The sequence below is a fragment of the Ruditapes philippinarum genome, unplaced genomic scaffold, assembly GCF_026571515.1.
Source record: "Ruditapes philippinarum isolate M1 unplaced genomic scaffold, ASM2657151v2 ctg500_1_1_1_1, whole genome shotgun sequence".
Classification (NCBI taxonomy): domain Eukaryota; kingdom Metazoa; phylum Mollusca; class Bivalvia; order Venerida; family Veneridae; genus Ruditapes; species Ruditapes philippinarum.
The window spans coordinates 453,079-471,435 of record NW_026867377.1 but is presented as its reverse complement, the minus strand read 5'-3'; the positions used below and the strand labels follow the sequence as shown (position 1 = coordinate 471,435).

The window sequence follows — 18,357 nt, the reverse complement described above, 5'->3', positions numbered from 1 at the left end:
TGTGTGCATTGATGCGGGCGCGTGCACGTGCGTGTTGTTTTTAACTTTTGCTGTTGAAAAAAATGACGTATCTTTGTAAGTATAGGCTATCTATAAATTTTCATTTCATTTTTTAACCTTTGAAAATGTGTCATAAGTATTGAAATATCAATTATCAAAAATGACCAGAAAAATAAAATATCAGTGAAATAATGTATTTTCTTGGAAGTCATACATCTTATCCATTAAGATGTGGAATAATCAGTATAGATGGTAGCCCGATGCAGTTTCCAGTACATGTCACACGAGGTGCTCCATCCATGTGCTTCATTCAAACTTAAAAGGGAATTAAAAAATAATAAAAACAGCTGTCGGGGCCTCAATTTATATGTCACGCTTTTAATGAAAGTCGACGTTCAAGACAAAATAGTCTATTTATACAGTTATTTTTCGAAAATGATATCTTCTTCAATGAACGGGGACATCTCAAAACATTTAAATAAGTTTTACGATTGTTTAACACGAAGAGTAGATTATATCACAAGGGGAAAAGATAAAGATCGTTCATATTCAGTATCGGGTAGTTGTGTCAAGGTTTCTACTCAGGTGCCCGTTTGTGCCTGAAATAATGCACGGAAAAGCACCTGAGGTCTTCCTCCACCAGTAAAGCTGGAACGTCACCAAATGACCTATACTGTGTCGGTGTGACGTAAAACCAAATCAGACAAACAAGTGTCAAGGTTTATTTCCATCATTTAAAGAAACATAGTGCTTGATATATACCATTCTTAAAAATCAATTATACTAGTTTGTCTAATGTAAAACTATATGTGTCACTCGCGTTAAGAATTGAAGTCTTCGACAAATAGTAATATTATTACACACCTCCTCTATTGTTTGTGACAGGTCTATATTTTTCGGATAGACCTGTTTAAACAAAGGAACGTCCGTTATGAGGTCTATCTTTTGCACGTGCACAGGTCTGTTCCAGTCAGACAGACTCGGTCATGAAATACACGTGAAAAAATAGACCTGCCAATACACAGACAAAGAAAACATGAAATGCAATCAAAAATTAAAAATTGAAATAAGATGTAAATGATTGTCATAATGTTCCTGTCTTACAAACTCGGGATACATTTTTTTAACAAGATAATGTTTATTGAATGCACAAAGCAATCATTACAGCATCCCTATATTAAATCTTTGAATAAAAATAATGGATAGCATATAAAAGTAAGGACACATTTAACATTTATTGAATCGCGTCATTTTTCAAAGAAATAGTTATCTTCTGTCATTAAAATCACAATATAACAAAATTGACACTTCAAGTTCATATCTATGAAACTATAAAGCAGTAATCACAGCATACTTATTACGATTTTAAAATGTTAATCAAGTTATAAGTGATTTAGTATAAACGATCATATTTTCTAGAACACTTTATAATCTGCTTTATAAAATATAGTTTCGGTTCATGTATCTCACACTTGCCAACAATATACATATATATTAAGTCTTTCGTGGTGTGCTGGGTATCCGGACATTGCCCTTCGAACAGTTGTCCCCTCGGAAGTTTGCCTCCTTTTTGCAGTGGCGGTAATTTGCCCCGTAATATCTTTGGAAGGGCGGACATTTGGCCCTCCCTGTTTTAAAAATGTTAGACTACTTTATTGTTGAATTGTTTGCTACTCTCGCGCAAATTTGTGAAAGTCAAAATAGCATCCATAAGTAAATGAACTATACTGTTTCCATTGGCATACAAAAATCTATGCACGAGATCAAAAAAGCAAAAAAATGGGACAAAACGTCCGGGGGAAAGGGGCAACTGTACGGACCCGGGGCAAATGTCCTAGACTCTACATTGCCTGATACGAAATACTATCAACATAATTATTCATTCTTTAACATACCTACCATTACATACCTATTCACTTTATGATTGACAAATTGCACACTAAGTTTTTTATTATTATTATTTTAAAGGGAAAAGCAAAGTTAAATGCAAATATATATATATATTATATTTAAGCAGAACTTTGATAAAAGCTTACCTGTATCTGCATTGTGTTAAAAATAATATTTGTGCATAACATCAAATTCTTCGGATCAGCCATTAATCAAGCCAATATGGTTTTACGGTGTGTAAGTTGGATATCGGCCTCGTACATCGATCTTTCTGTATAGGAAAGACCTGGTCACGAATTTCATGAAACACCTCGAGCGCTACGCGCTCTCGGTGTCACATGAAATTCGTGACCAAGTCTTTCCTAAACAGAAAGACCTCGTACTCGGTCGATATCCTATACGTATTTACCACTTATATCAAACTTTAACTACCTTACTGTAAAAAGAAATGTTAAAACTTCCAACGAAAAGGTCAAAGAAACTGCCTATAAAACATATGTAAGGTCCCAGTTATAATACTGTTCTACGGTTTGGCATCCTTGACAAAAATGTCCGGTTTAAAAATTAGAACAAGTTCAAATGTCAGCTGCCAGATATGTTATATAATGACTACAATAACACCATACAATTTAGTGTACAAATGTATCTAAATTGAACAATGATCTTAATTGCAAACTAGAGCAGAGGCGCAACATAAGCTCTGTTACCCTTCTCTACAAAATCCAACACAATCTTGTGAGGGTCGACCATCACCATCTGACACCCACTAGAAACCTGAACTACCTACCTAATACTATACTCAAGGACACAACATCACTCCTATTCATTTTCCCCAGAAGTATTTGTCTGTGGAATGGCCAATCCTTACAAGCAAGTTCCAGTTCGGTCAGCTGCATCCTTTCTACCAATTTTTAGTCAGTTTTGTGTTCATCTTTTTTTTTATCTCAGTACTGTAGTCTTCTTTTTAACTAGCTTTTATCCTATACATTACACATTTTTAACGGCTATACACAGACAACGCGCCTGCTTAGTGTAATCGTAAACGATTTTAAAGCAGTATGGTGTAGATGATGGACTATGATACCTCAATGTGGTAAAAGAACTTGGCATCGCCAAAAATTAAACAAAGACGATAACCAGCTGCCTATGTTCCGACTGAAATCGAGAGGAGTGGCCCTACAGTTTTTGTTTTGTTTTACGGCGCACTAACACACTTTAGGTAATATGGCGCCGAAACTAGAAAGATAATTTTGGCTAATCTCGGGTGTTACAAACTAGTACGGGTACAAGGATGTTTGTGAGGTGATGGCTTGAGTGAAGGCGTCCTTTGTTTTAGTTTTATTTGCCTTATCAAGGTTAACTAAGTTTTTCGTAGTGTCTCCGCTAACAGTACGTTTATGTGCTCTTCTTTAGCTTATACCCTGGAAATTGCACAGAGGTAAATTATTTCAAAATTAATTCTGTAAGGACAGGACTGGTCGGTACTCGACTCGTGCCTTTACTCATAAAGCATAGACTACATACATACATCCTTTTAGGAGATCATTTCGTTGTATATTCGGTGTATTGAATCAAAGCCGATGTAAAGGTTATTTTTGTAGTAAATTCATGCATTATTATACAAAATATTTCCATCATAAGTGAGTCCATGCAAAGACCATATACATGTATGCCCGATATTTGTTTAATCAGAGATGTAGATAACAGAGATAAGCAGCTCCTACTCGTATATACACCATTGAAATATCACTCGTTAAAAAAAGGGGTTTTGTAGCAATTAAAACTTAATTGATGTAAATTTGATCCTTTTATATCATATACCATTTGAAAGTTAAATATTTTATCTATCGCTGCATGTTAAAATATTGGTAACTTTCCTTGCCTTTAACTTAGAAAAACATAGCAGAACATACCCACTGAGCCAGTTTTTTCGTCATATGAATAGTTCTGTAACAAAAATTAATAAGTAGTTCTCTTTAAAAATTGATGTTTCATTTATTTAAATTGGAACTGTAAATATTTTTACCTGCATAAGCTTTCAGAAAATGTATTATTTTACTGATTTTGATATTTGGTTAATAAGATTTACTTGCTAAAAATTTTAAGTTTAGCAGGCATGCGTTATATCTTAACTGACTAGGAAGTTGCCTATCTCTGTTATCTATGTCTCTGGTTTAATAACTGCTAATAAGATAACTGCTTACTGCGATGTTTAAGTGCAAACATATCTGAATATCTTAACAAGAGGGCCATGATGGCCCTAGATCGCTCACCTGACTTATCAAACTCATCCAAACAATTACCTAGACAAGCATTCTGACCAAGTCTCATGACAGGTGAGTCAAAAATGTGACCACTACAGTGTTAACAAGGATTATCCATATTTGAGCAGTTTGACCTAGTTTTTTACCCAGGTGACACATATTCAAACTTGACCTAGAAATCATCAAAACAAACTTTCAGACCAATTTCCAGGATACTTGGATCAAAACAGTAGCAACTAGAGTGTTAACAAGATTTTTCTATTTTTAGCTCCGGTGACCTAGTTTCACATGCGATTTCGAACTCATCCAAGCAATTACCTAGACAAGCATCCTGACCAAGTTTGATGATAATTGAGTCGAAAATGTGACCACTAGAATGTTAACAAGGTTTTTCCATATTTGGGCGGTGTGACCTAGTTTTTCATCCAAGATGACCCATGTTCGTTCTTGACTTAGAAATCATCATAACAACCTTTCAGACCAATTAACAGAATATTTGGATCACAACAGTAGCCACTAGAGTGTTAACAAGATTTATCTATTTTTAGCTCCTGTGACCTAGTTTTTCATCCGAGATGACCCATGTTCGATTTATTCCCAGCAATGACCTAGACAAGTTTCCTGACCAAGTTTGATGACAATTGAGTCAAAATTGTGACCACTAGAGTGTTAACAAGGTTTTTCTATTTCTAGCTCCAGTGACCTACTTTTTCATCCGAGATGACCCATGTTCGAACTCATCCGAGCTATCACCTAGACAAGCATCTTGATCAAGTTTGATGATGATTGATGCAAAAATGTGACCGCTAGAGTGTTAACAAGGTTTTTCTATTTTTAGCTCTGGTGACCTACTTTTTCATCCGAGATGACCCATGTTCAAACTCATCCGAGCTATCACCTAGACAAACATCCTGACCAAGTTTGATGATGATTGAGGCAAAATTGTGACCTCTAGAGTGTTAACATGGTTTTTCTATTTTTAGCTCCAGTGACCTACTTTTTCATCAGAGATGATCCATATTCGAACTCATCCGAGCTTTCACCTAGACAAGCATCTTGACCAAGTTTGATGATGACTGATGCAAAAATGTGACCGCTAGAGTGTTAACAAGGTTTTTCTATTTTTAGCTCCGGTGACCTACTTTTTCATCCGAGATGACCCATGTTCGAACTCATCCAAGCTATCAACTGGATAAGCATCCTGACCAAGTTTGATGATGATTGATGCAAAAATGTGACAGCTAGAGTGTTAACAAGGTTTTTCTATTTTAATCTCCGGTGACCTACTTTTTCATCCGAGATGACCCATGTTCGAACTCATCCGAGCTATCAACTAGATAAGCATCCTGACCAAGTTTGATGATGATTGATGCAAAAAATGTTACCGCTAGAGTGTTAACAAGGTTTTTCTATTTTTAGCTCCGGTGTCCTACTTTTTCATCCGAGATGACCCATGTTCGAACTCATCTGAGCTATCACCTAGACAAACATCCTGACCAAGTTTGATGATGATTGAGGCAAAAATGTGACCTCTAGAGTGTTAACAAGGTTTTTCTATTTTTAGCTCTTGTGACCTACTTTTTCATCCGAGATGACCCATGTTCGAACTCATCCAAGCTATCAACTAGATAATCATCCTGACCAAGTTTGATGATGATTGAGGCAAAAATGTGACCGCTAGAGTGTTAACAACTAAATGTGAACGGACGACGGACAATCATCGATCCTAAAAGCTCACCCTGAGCATGCTCAGGTGAGCTAAAAAGCTAACAATGATATAATGAAATATCAAACATTTTGCACAAATTTGAAAAGAATAAAGGAAAACACAATTTAGCTGTTATGAAATTTTGTTTTTAATTAAATATTTATCATTTAATGAAATACATTTGTTGTATAAGCTATAAACATTGTTTATTACTATTTTCTTTAGTTTGTTGCAAACACTGTGACATAATATTTAAAATTGCAGACAGACAATCTGAATCCCTTGGCAATGTGGGTTTAAATCTGTTTGAGATGAACATATGCATCCAAGAAAACTGTCCAACAATTTAACAAATCATCTGTCATTCTAACACTGTGCCCACTCTAGCATGAAATAATGCATGAAAGAGGGCATCAATTGACTTCCTACAATGCATTGCAACAGAAACAGGGGGCACTTGAGTGAAATCATAATCCATAGTGAAACTTGATGTCTCAACCACAACGGGTGATTGCAGTCCCTGAAGCCAAATGCAAAGCAAAGAAATGAATGCCAACTTGCCAGGTATATACTGTAGTAAAACCTGCAACATTAACCATTTGACCACAACTAGAAACTGAAATTTATCCGATCAGTATTAATAAATTTATATACCATCTATAAACTAAGCTGTTAGTATGAAAAAAATGCATTTATTGACAGTATCATTGAACTTAAGCTATATCTTATACATCAGCTCTGAATTTAACAAAACCTTTGCTATATATTTATAAAGTAAGCTTATACTGATTGTAGAACTATAAATACCACACTGTATTTCATAAAACCCTATGTAAATTACATATAAACACCATGCACTGGCACTGAAGAACTTCTTCCAAATGAACACATTTTGTGGATACTCAAATATATAGTGGAAAACTATGTACAACCTTTCTGCCAAAGAATAAAAATTCAGAGCATGTGCAATAATCAGAACTTCAAAATAAAGTTTAAGTTATTTGAATACATTTCTACACAGAAGTCAAATATAGAGGGTAAGAAGTCAGAGAAAAAGGGTTTACAGAGTAAAGTAGCCAGTCAGATATTAAGAAAAGAAGGCCACACACATGATTAAATAATTATATACACAATGATTTATATACATGTACGTGAAAAGAAATCAAAAGGTCATTTGCACGAACCCAGTAAATCAAGATTAAGAACATCTCATCTAATTAACTGCCCTGTATTTAATGTTCTATAACTTAATCATAAAACAAAAGATCTGTATTGTATGCATTACATAATATGAAATTCTATTTCATCTATGAAATCCCATCCAAAGTGTTGCCTTATGGTTGTAATTCTATTTGACTAAAGTTCAGGTACCAGTAGGTTAAGTGTATAATCAATTATCAACATAAGAAGTTGCCATGATTAAGACCTTAAGGCTTTACATTGTTGGTTGGTGCAATTAAAACCCAACCAAGTTAAAAACCTAACATACATTATGTAAAGTACTCTCAAAATTGCCCGAAAAGATAGTTTTTCTTTTGATTAACTATGTTTTGAATTTCAAACATTTAATCTTTATTAACTTAAAAAAATTGATTTTCCAAAATTAGAGACATGCAAAATAAGCTAATGCTACAATAATTCAATACATACAAATTTGTACAGATACACACAGTATTAGATACTACATTTTCAAAACTTTCTAAATTTCTGTCAGCAAAATCACTTTTCAAGAAAAGTTTCATTAAAATAGGCAAATCTACAGATTCAATACAAAAGAAAGTTTTACATATTTGAATGTCTCTTATTTCCAACGGCAAGTATAATTTGGTCTTGTTTGGCAATTTCTCAACTGTCTCACTTCATATTTTAAAAGATTCTGCACACATTATACATTCGTAAATCACAATAACCATTATAATGAACTTTAAAAATATTACAAACACAATGTTTGTTATCTACACACTACGATGGTACAATATTTTAACAAATTTCCTATGCAGAGTTCAGGTCCAACTTGTGTAGAACAAAGTTCAGGTCAGACTCTTGTGTTGATTTATGCAGTGTCCAGGTCCACATCTTGCTTAATGCAGTGTCAAAGTTCATTCCCTGATTTATGCAGCATTTGTGTCCACTTCTTGAAGAGGTATTGCTAGTTTATTAGGGTTTATTGTCACTGATTTTGTACAATTGTCAGTCTTATAAATACCCACTAATCTGTCTGCCAGCTCAAACATATTGTTACGTAGAGATATAATAATGAACTGAGCATTCTTTGTCCTCTCCTGTAATCATATAACATACATAAATATATAACCTCCTGAAATCATATAATATACATAAATATATAACCTCCTGAAACCATATAATATACATAAATATATAACCTCCTGAAATCATATAATATAAATAAATATATAACCTCCTGAAACCATATATTATACATAAATATATAACCTCCTGAAATCATATAATATAAATAAATATATAACCTCCTGAAACCATATATTATACATAAATATATAACCTCCTGAAATCATATAATATAAATAAATATATAACCTCCTAAAATCATACAATATACATAAACATATAACCTCCTAAAATCATGTAATATACATACTTATATAACCTCCTAAAATCATACAATATACATAAACATATAACCTCCTGAAATCATATAATATAAATAAATATATAACCTCCTAAAATCATACAATATACATAAACATATAACCTCCTAAAATCATGTAATATACATACTTATATCACCTCCTAAAACCATATAATATACATAAATATATAACCTCCTGAAATCATATAATAAAACAAGAGGGCCATGATGGCCCTGAGATCGCTCACCTGTATATAGCCCCCCCCTACAACCCCCCCCCCCCCCAACGTTGCAGGGCCAATTTAACCCAAGGGCTTTTATTTGCACAAACTTGGTAGACACCCATAAGAAGATGTTTCATGCTAAACATCTAAGCTCTAGCTCATTGGGTTTTTTAAAAGAAGATTTTTTTAAAGTTTTTACTATACACATATAGTTTAAAACAATGAAACCCCGAGGGCCAGGCCAGTTTTTACCCCAGGGCTTTTATTTGAAACAAACTTTGTAGACACTTACTAGAAGATGTTTCATGCTTAATATCTAAACTCTAGCTATTTGGGTTTTTTTTCAAAGAAGATTTTAAGTTTTTGCTATATACACATATAAAAGAAAATCAATGACCCCCGGGGCAGGGGCCAATTTTGACCCCAGGGCTTTTAATTGAACAAACTTGGTAGACACCTATTAGAACATGTTTTGATGCTCAATATCTTAGCCATAGCTCTTTGAGTTCTTTAAAAAAAAGATTTTTTAAGTTTTTGCTATAACACATATAAGGAAAATCAATGACCCCTGGGGCGGTGCCAATTTTGACCCAAAGGCTTTTATTTGAACAAACTTGGTAGACACCCATTAGAACATGTTTGATGCTAAATATCTTAGCCATAGCTCTTTGAGTTCTTTAAAAGAAGATTTTTTAAGTTTTTACTATATGCATATAGGGAAAATCAATGACCCCCGGGGCTGGGCCAATTTTGACCCCAGGGCTTTTATTTGAACAAACTTGGTAGACACTTATTAGAACATGTTTCATGCTAAATATCTTAGCTCTAACTCTTTTGGTTCTTTAAAAGAAGATTTTTTTAAGTTTTTACTATATGCATATAGGGAAAATCAATGACCCCCTGGGGCGGGGCCAATTTTGACCCCAGGGCCTTTAATTGAACAAACTTGGTAGACACCTATTAGAACATGTTTGATGCTAAATATCTTAGCCATAGCTCTTTGAGTTCTTTAAAAGAAGATTTTTTAAGTTTTTACTATATGCATATAGGCAAAATCAATGACCCCCGGGGCGGGGCCAATTTTGACCCCAGGGCTTTTATTCGAACAAACTTGGTAGACACCCATTAGAACATGTTTCATGCTAAATATCTTAGCTCTAGCTCTTTGGGTTCTTTAAAAGAAGATTTTTTAAGTTTTTACTATATGCATATAGGGAAAATCAATGACCCCCGGGGCGGGGCGAATTTTGACCCCAGGGCTTTTATTTGAACAAACTTGGTAGGCACCCATTAGAACATGTTTCATGCTAAATATCTTAGCTCTAGCTCTTTGGGTTCTTTAAAAGAAGATTTTTTAAGTTTTTACTATATGCATATAGGGAAAATCAATGACCCCCCGGGGCGGGGCCAATTTTGACCCTAGGGCTTTTATTTGAACAAACTTGGTAGACACTCACTAGAAGATGTTTCATGCCAAATATCTAAGCTCCAGCTCTTATGGTTTTTTAAAAGAAGATATTTAAAGTTTTTTCTTTCGGTTGCCATGGCAACCAGAGTTCTGCATGGAATTAAATTCTTTGAACAATTTTTAAAGGTGACCACCAAAGGAACATTCCTGTGAAGTTTGGATGAAATTGGCTCAGTGGTTTATGAGGAGATGTCATTTAAAGTAAAAGTTTACGGACGGACGGACGGACGACGGACGGACGGACGCCGGACGAAAAGCGATCACAAAAGCTCACCCTGTCACTTTGTGACAGGTGAGCTAATAAATATATAACCTCCTAAAATCATACAATATACATAAATATATAACCTCCTGAAATCATATAATACATGTATAAGTAAATATAAAACCTCCTGCAGCCAATTGTATAAACGATGGTTAAAATTTACCACGGTAAGTTAATTACCGCGGTATATATTGTGGTTAGGTAACCGCGCGGTTATTCCATTTGTATAAACAAATTAACCACAAGGTTACCTAACCACGCAAAACTGAAAATTTAACCATGGTAATATTACCAATGATGCACCAGGATGTGACGTAATTTTCGCGGACAAACTTCAGACATCGTTTGTCTTGTTGAATAGTGCTCTTTTATATGTCCAATGCTTGACTTTGATATTATGAATTAAATTCTTTTGCTGCATTTACTGCTAGATAATGATGAGATGGAACAAAAATGATTAAATTCTAATTTATTTTATCATAAAATGTGAAAAGATATACAGCGGGAAATTAAAAAAACAAACAATTTAGCCATACTGTAGGCCTACATTTTTTAAATGTTGTCTATAAAATTAATAAAAAATATGCTGTAGATCTAGATCTACTGAACAAGTTACATAATTATTCAATACTTGTATGTAATAATTATATGTAAGTATGCTCTGCAGAGATCGTGTGCTTGTTGAACAATAATTATGGCGAAACCTGTCTTCCATACACAAAGCTGTGATGTAATCAATATTATTGATGTCATCGTGTACAGTACACTATGACGTAGAAACTTCATTCAAGTTTACAATGTAGTTTATACATTGACTAATAATATAAATATAAAAAAGAGATTGTGGATAATGTTTTGATATATTACATTTATTTGTGGCTTGTGTCATAAAGGAGTGAATCCGAGGGATATTATTAATCTATACATGTACTGTAGATAAAATAAACTTTTGCAGAGACAGGTAAGACCTTTCTAAATACATGTACATAGATCATAAATATGCAGTTGTTGAAAACTTGAAATGCACTGTGATCACAAGCTGCCCGAAAATTAATGCTGTGTTTAACAATAGCTGCTTTGTCTGGTTGTCCTTGCGATTGTATTTTTACATGTGTGTCATCTATGCAGATGAAAAACCGCGTATTGTGTAATTAAATCCACAATGATTAAAAATAGTCGTGGTATCAGCGCTTGGTTCCGTCGTGTATTTCTTTCCAAAAGAACGGTCAAAGAAGTCTAACAAGTTTTTTAAATGTTGTCTGCAGGAAATCTACATCTTTTCTGTAACTCCTCGTCTGTCAAATCAGTCAATTATCTGTCAATTCGTCCGAATTGTGGGGTTGTCTGTGCTTACACGTAAAATGTCCGCCATTTTTGTTTTGGTTACCGTGCAGTTACCAAGCTTCACTACCTGGGTTAAATTTAACCGTGGTTAAAGCGCGGTTACTGCTTTTGATGTTTTTTATACAATCGCTTACCGCGAGGTTACCGGGCTGGTTACCGTAACTGTGTGGTAACCGCGCGGTTAAATTGTTTATACAATTGGCTGCAGAAATCATATAATATACATAAACATATAACCTCCTAAAATCATGTAATATACATACTTATATAACCACTTAAAACCATATTATATACATAAATATATAACCTCCTGAAAACATATAATACATGTATAATATAAAACCTTCTGAAATCATATAATATACATTAATATATAACCTCCTAAAATAATATAATATACATAAACATATAACCTCCTGAAATCATAAAATATAAATAAATATATAACCTCCTAAAATAATATAATATACATAAACATATAACCTCCTCAAATCATATAATATATATAAATATATAACCTGACATCATATAATACATATAAAAATATAACCTCCTGAAATCATGTACATAAATATACATGTAAAACCTAATGAAATCACATAACATGTACAAAGATACAACCTCCTGATATATTATAGTATACATTATTATATTACCTCAAGAAATCAAATAAAATCCATAAATATATAACTTTATTATATTACCTCAAGAAATCAAATAAAATCCATAAATATATAACTTCCTGCAATCACTAGAGTCTTTGCGAGCAGTATATTAATGGCACCTTAATTAAAGTATTTACGATATTATTAAAGTCCTCCCATTAACAAATGACTTTGCAAATATTAAAGCATAAGAAGTCCATTTAACAAATATAGCATGATAACAGTAAATTACTCTAACCTTTATATAGTTAGCCACAATAGAGACGTTCTTAAAGTCAAGGGCGGCATCTATCTCGTCCATCACATATAGAGGTGTAGGTTTAAAATGATGTAGAGCAAATACTAGAGCCAGGGAACTGAGGGTTTTCTCACCGCCAGACAAGTTTGATATATTTTTCCATGACTTCTTTGGCGGACGCACACTGTAATGAAGTAGCATAAATGTTAAAGATCCTGTATGTTGTAATTTAAGGATGTGACAACAGTAAAGTGAAATTTTATATATGTATATAGTTATTCTTCTAAAACAATTTCCAATTATCCAAGAATAAGTTAAATATGAGCAGCAAATGCTTATATACATGTTATTAAACATTATAATAAATGCATTCATTTTTTTATTGAAATAACTGGCCTAGACTTTATCGAAAATAAATTTTTAAATACCTCCCTTTATTTACATGAAATGTTAAATTTGGTAAAATATCTTTACTAATAATACTTCTTTAAACTTACAACATTGATAAATCTTCATTTGAGCATCAGATTTATGATATAAAACCATAAAAAAAAATCTTTAACTGACCTTTTCACATAACATAAAAGAGAAATAAGAAAATTCTAAATCATAAATTGCAGCAGGTTATTGTCAATTTACAAGGAAATCAGCACTGGTTCCTGAGTTTATTTTGCCATCTTAATAAACTTAGGGCTAGTTCTTTTTTTTCAAACAGTTTATTGTCATACGCTTGCAGACAGTTCTCTTAATCAGTGTTTACAGTAAATGCGATACCTTTCACAAGAACCACCCAGTACCAAATAGTGATATAGATATCATTTATAACGTAATCAATTAAGTAAATTATTTGTTACACAAACCTGAATACAATTCCTTCAGAGAACGGATCGAGTGAGTCGACAAGTTCAAGTTCGGCATCTCCTCCTAGAGTGATCATCTGGTACATTTCCTTCAGTTTATACGTTATCACGCTGAAACCCGACATAAACTCATCAAGCCTTTGTTTACGTAGATCCTCATGGTATTTACGCTGCTTGTCACGAAACTCTGTGATCTGATCGAGCTCGGCCACTCGTTGAAGGTATAATTCTTCCTAATAACATATCACAAAAGATAGTATCCCTATGTTATAATACTGACTCAAACCAACAAAAATGCAGTAGAGTTGTCGCATGTAAAAAGGAAGAAAAAAAATGGCAAACCTATCAATAAACTATTTTCAAATATTCATCATAGTAATGGCAGTGAAAACAATTTAACTTATCTTTTTGCTAGTCAAGTAGGAGTGATTTTATGGTAAAGGTTATCTATCATATTATCAACAAAAAATTTAATACAATTCAGATGTAGATCCTGTTACGAACACATTCTGTGCATATTATCAGACCCGTTCTGTTGGGTGCATAAAATAAAATTCAAAATTGAATGTACTTGTTACCAAATTTGTCATAGCAGATTTGAGGTAGTAACAACAGACCTGTGTCACCATTATATAGTATAACCAATACTAAATTTTATTTGATAATGTGATACTTAAATCCCTAAAATGTAAAATGGACAGATCTGAATTCAAAGCAAGAAAAGTCCATTTATACTGATTCAGGGAGGTGAGGATAAATCTAGTATATGACTCGGCTGCTCTTCTTACCTTCTTTCTATATTCAGCAATGGCAGCCATGTTGGGCTTCATATGCTGGAGTTTTTCTTCCTGCGTAGTGATTTGGAACTTTAACTCGTCTACTTTAATGCCATCTAAATCCTCCTCTGATAATGTCTGTAACTCTTCAACCTCCTGCCTGTCTATAGGTGTCAATGTCAAATGTGACAGCTAAAATATAATTGATAGAATACTACATGTAGTTATTGTTTTTGAAGTTGGATTTTAAAGGTCATATATACATGTAAACTGATTTAGGTAAATGGAAACAATATTTGTTTTTAAAGATATATATTAAAGACCTATAGACAGCCTCTCCAGAATTTTAGTTTTTAATGAAATAAAATAGAAACATATTGTATTTTTATGCTCAAAACATCCCCTTTTTAAACATCAAATGTTTACACTTTAATTCTTCACCCTTGTGTTTTGACATAAAAGAGTATATCTATTTTGTTGTGTGTAACTTTGAAAGTGATGCGTATTTTATATTTTCTATGCGTATTTCAGGCTTATATGCATGCTATCTGCAGCTCTGTAAATTACAATCAATAAGGCTCTTTTCTTTATGTAAACACAGTTTTGACAGAAACTGCAAATAACATCACATTTACAAACTTACCTCTTTCTTCCAATGTTTAAGTTTAGCCTGGTTTTCTTTCATTAGATTCTGACACCTGTCCAAATCTGCTTTCACATCTACAACTTCTTTCTGTATCTTGTTCTCTTCCTCTTCTAACTCTGCAAGTTCTTTGTTAACCTCATCAAGGGCTTTTACTGCTTCACGCATTGTGTCCTGAGAGTAAACAAGCACAGTTTTTTTGTTCATTTTCCAAACAACTGTTAATATTGGGATGGAAAAAAGTAAACTTTATTATGGTATGACAATTAGCTAGCAGGATAAGATTGGTCTGTATGTCATGCTTAAAACAAAATTCATTAACTTTCATTAAGAACTTAGACATGTTCATTTTTACCTGTGATTCCTGGTAAGCCTCCATAACTTTGGTTGCCTCAACCTCCAGTTCTCCAAGTTTAGCCTCCAGGTTTTTCACATCCTCTTTATTCTCTTCTATCTCATCATACAGACTGGCCAACTTGTCCTCAGCTTTCTTCAAGTTCCTGATATAGGAAAATATTTGTTTTAACTGTGAAACCTTGGCACCACAGATAATTTGCTTGTATCATGTGAACAGAGCCAGGTTTACAAGCAGATTTGTGTAATTTGATTAGACTCAGAATCATATTATTGGTCGCATGATCTTATCATTTTGCAATTAAAATCACTAAAATTTATAAATGACAACTTTTCAGTTTAATCAAACAATTTCAACAGCAGCAAAGGCTAAAAGCTAACAGAATACAAAACATATGTCATTAAATTAACAATAATTCTCTTATAGTGTAGCAAGAAGCTACAGACACCATTAAAAGCATTAAAAAAGAATCCTTGAATATCATCATAACTATATAATATAAAAGTAATCTCCTAATGAACACCATGTTATTTAATAAGAGGTATACTGCTCTGAATCTGTTCATATAATTTCTTTTTCTGCTGTATCGGCAACAACAAATTTGCTTAAATGAAAATTGATTTTATATTTACTATGAATGGTAGGAAAAAATCTGTAGATTACCTTTCCGAGGTTTTGACACCGACACTGGCCTTGGTGATCTGACCCACAACTTGGTCTATCTGAGACTGTATAGCATTGACACGTGACTGAGCAGCATTCATCTTGGATCCTCCTATATCCATGATTTGGTTGTGTAGTCTGAAAAATGACAGGTTTAGATTGGTTTAAATATTATTTTCTTAAAGTATAAATATCATCAACTTCGAATTTAGAGGAAGGTCTACTACCTTTTTCTATTTATGACAAGAATAACAAAGTTTTTAAAATTGCAAAAAAAAAAGCACCTCCATTTCTTACTGGGTAAATGCAGACAATTTGCACCATGTAAGTTCAATATAGCAATTATTAGCCCTACACTTCTAAAGACAGGGGTTTCATTGGGTCTGAACAAAGCATATTTATTTCTTAACATGGATGGGTAGATGAAAATCTGGTAAAGTAGGTAGGTGAGCCAAGTTGCAATGGAAGTTTTCCCCACAACACTGGGTGAAAATGCTGTTTAAAAAATGTTGAAGGAGGACATTCCAGATGTCATAACAAATGGATATACAAAGACGCAAAATCTAAGAATACAGGTTTTCCCCATTTAAGGAAAATAAATGAACCAACTATTTATTGACAATTTTCACAAATGCTTATAATTACTGAATATTAAATTTCAAAATAACTTACTCCTGAACTTCTGCTTCAAGCTTGTTAGCAACATCGGCTACTTTTTGGTAATCTGTCATAGTTAAAAATATCATTTCTTTAACTTACTTGTTTGTTTAATTGGGTTTTTATGTCACACCGGCATGTTATAGGTCATATGGCGACGTTCCAGCTTTACTGGTCAAGGAAGTCCTCAGGTGCCTTTCCGTGCATTATTTCAGGCATGAACAGGCAACTGAGTAGAACCACTGACGTTTCTTTTACTTCTACTCAATGATGCTTTGACTTAGTGTGATATAAATGTTATAACTAATTATATATTTGATCCTCGTAAAAATAAACATCTCAACCAGAATCAGCATCAGCATATAATCAGCAAATGTATATACATATTTATTTTATACTTTTAAATGAAATATTAAGAAATATTGATGAAATAAAATGCGTATATTCATTTTCCGTATTTTCACTGTAAAAATTTATTTTTCACTGCAGTGAAACATATTTTCCGTATTTTCACTGGTGTCTTGCCGGACTACTTTCTTTTAAATTCTGCCAGTACTCAAAATTTAAGGGAAAGTCTTTCAAATTTTTATGTCCAGAAAGAGAAAAATGTATATAATAAACAGAAAATTCAAGTTTTTTCTATAAATACACGATTTATTTTCATCTTGTGGCATGAAAATTATCATATTTCACTCGTGGCTACCGCCACTCATGAAATATTTATTTTCATACCACTCTATGAAAATAAATCATGTATTTATAGAAAAAACTTGATTATCCTCTATGTATGTATTTCAGTCTTCATGGACTGAAGATTTCATTCTTATAAGATTTCACCTAATATTTATACCTTTTGACAAACTTTCAATAATCAACTTAATAACATTGAATATTTTCTTACAATATATAATTATCAACGGGCACACAAATTATTTTCAGGTAACTTAGCAAAATAATGTCTATGGTATAACATAAGAATTCAACATTAACCCCTAACCTGCCACATTTCTGAAATGGACTTGTTAAGCTTCCATTTTTTGGAATTGTCCATTACCAATTTTGGGGATATCCATATAAAAATTTGAAATTGGTCAACCAATAGTAAAGACCCGAGTCAGACTGGTTCCATAACGGTGGCACAGACTAACCATTTAATAACAATTTACCTCCTGGCAGTCTGATCAAGCTCAATTCTGTTGGTTACTTGAATATTTTCATTTTTTTTTAATATTGCACCCCTTCTTCTAATGGACACATCCAAATTTAACGATACAACTTCATTTTAACAAATTCAGCAAAGCAAGTGTTTACTTTCTTCTCAACACATGAAATAGGTGTTTTTTAAACACCAGTGAGAGTCTGACCTTTACGATATTCCTCGACCATTTTTTCAAGTTGTTTTAACTGTTTCTCATCTGGTGCTGCAGCTTTCACTTTCTCCTTCTGTTCAACTATCTGTGACTCTAATGCCTGTGCCTGTTCTGTCAACGCCTGTAATTACAGTGGTGGGTCAATTATTTGAAAGTATAATCAATTAACAATTAGTATTTAGTCAATAAATCTTACAGAAATCAGCACAATGAAACTCTGTATTTGTTTGTTTGATTGAGTTTTACGTCACATTGACACAGTATAGGTCATACAATGATGTTTTAGCTTTACTTGTAGAGGAAGACCTCTGGTGCACCTCCCTGCATTATTTAAGGCACAAACGGGTACCTGTGTA

General features: G+C 33.2%; 1 protein-coding gene across 1 annotated transcript in view; it reads right to left on the bottom strand.

Annotated features, from left to right (window-relative positions):
* Nucleotides 1–5,986: 5,986 nt before the first annotated feature.
* The window catches only part of LOC132735888 (structural maintenance of chromosomes protein 4-like), a 30,221-nt gene continuing 17,850 nt past the window's right edge, over nt 5,987–18,357 (bottom strand). The window contains exons 18-26 of the mRNA XM_060722916.1: nt 17,996–18,122; nt 16,647–16,698; nt 15,975–16,112; nt 15,312–15,456; nt 14,957–15,130; nt 14,326–14,505; nt 13,538–13,770; nt 12,678–12,861; nt 5,987–8,144 (exon numbers count right to left, since the gene is read on the bottom strand). Coding sequence (XP_060578899.1) covers nt 7,974–8,144; nt 12,678–12,861; nt 13,538–13,770; nt 14,326–14,505; nt 14,957–15,130; nt 15,312–15,456; nt 15,975–16,112; nt 16,647–16,698; nt 17,996–18,122 — 1,404 coding nt within the window. The 3' untranslated portion in view covers nt 5,987–7,973. The remainder of the gene's footprint in view (nt 8,145–12,677; nt 12,862–13,537; nt 13,771–14,325; nt 14,506–14,956; nt 15,131–15,311; nt 15,457–15,974; nt 16,113–16,646; nt 16,699–17,995; nt 18,123–18,357) is intronic.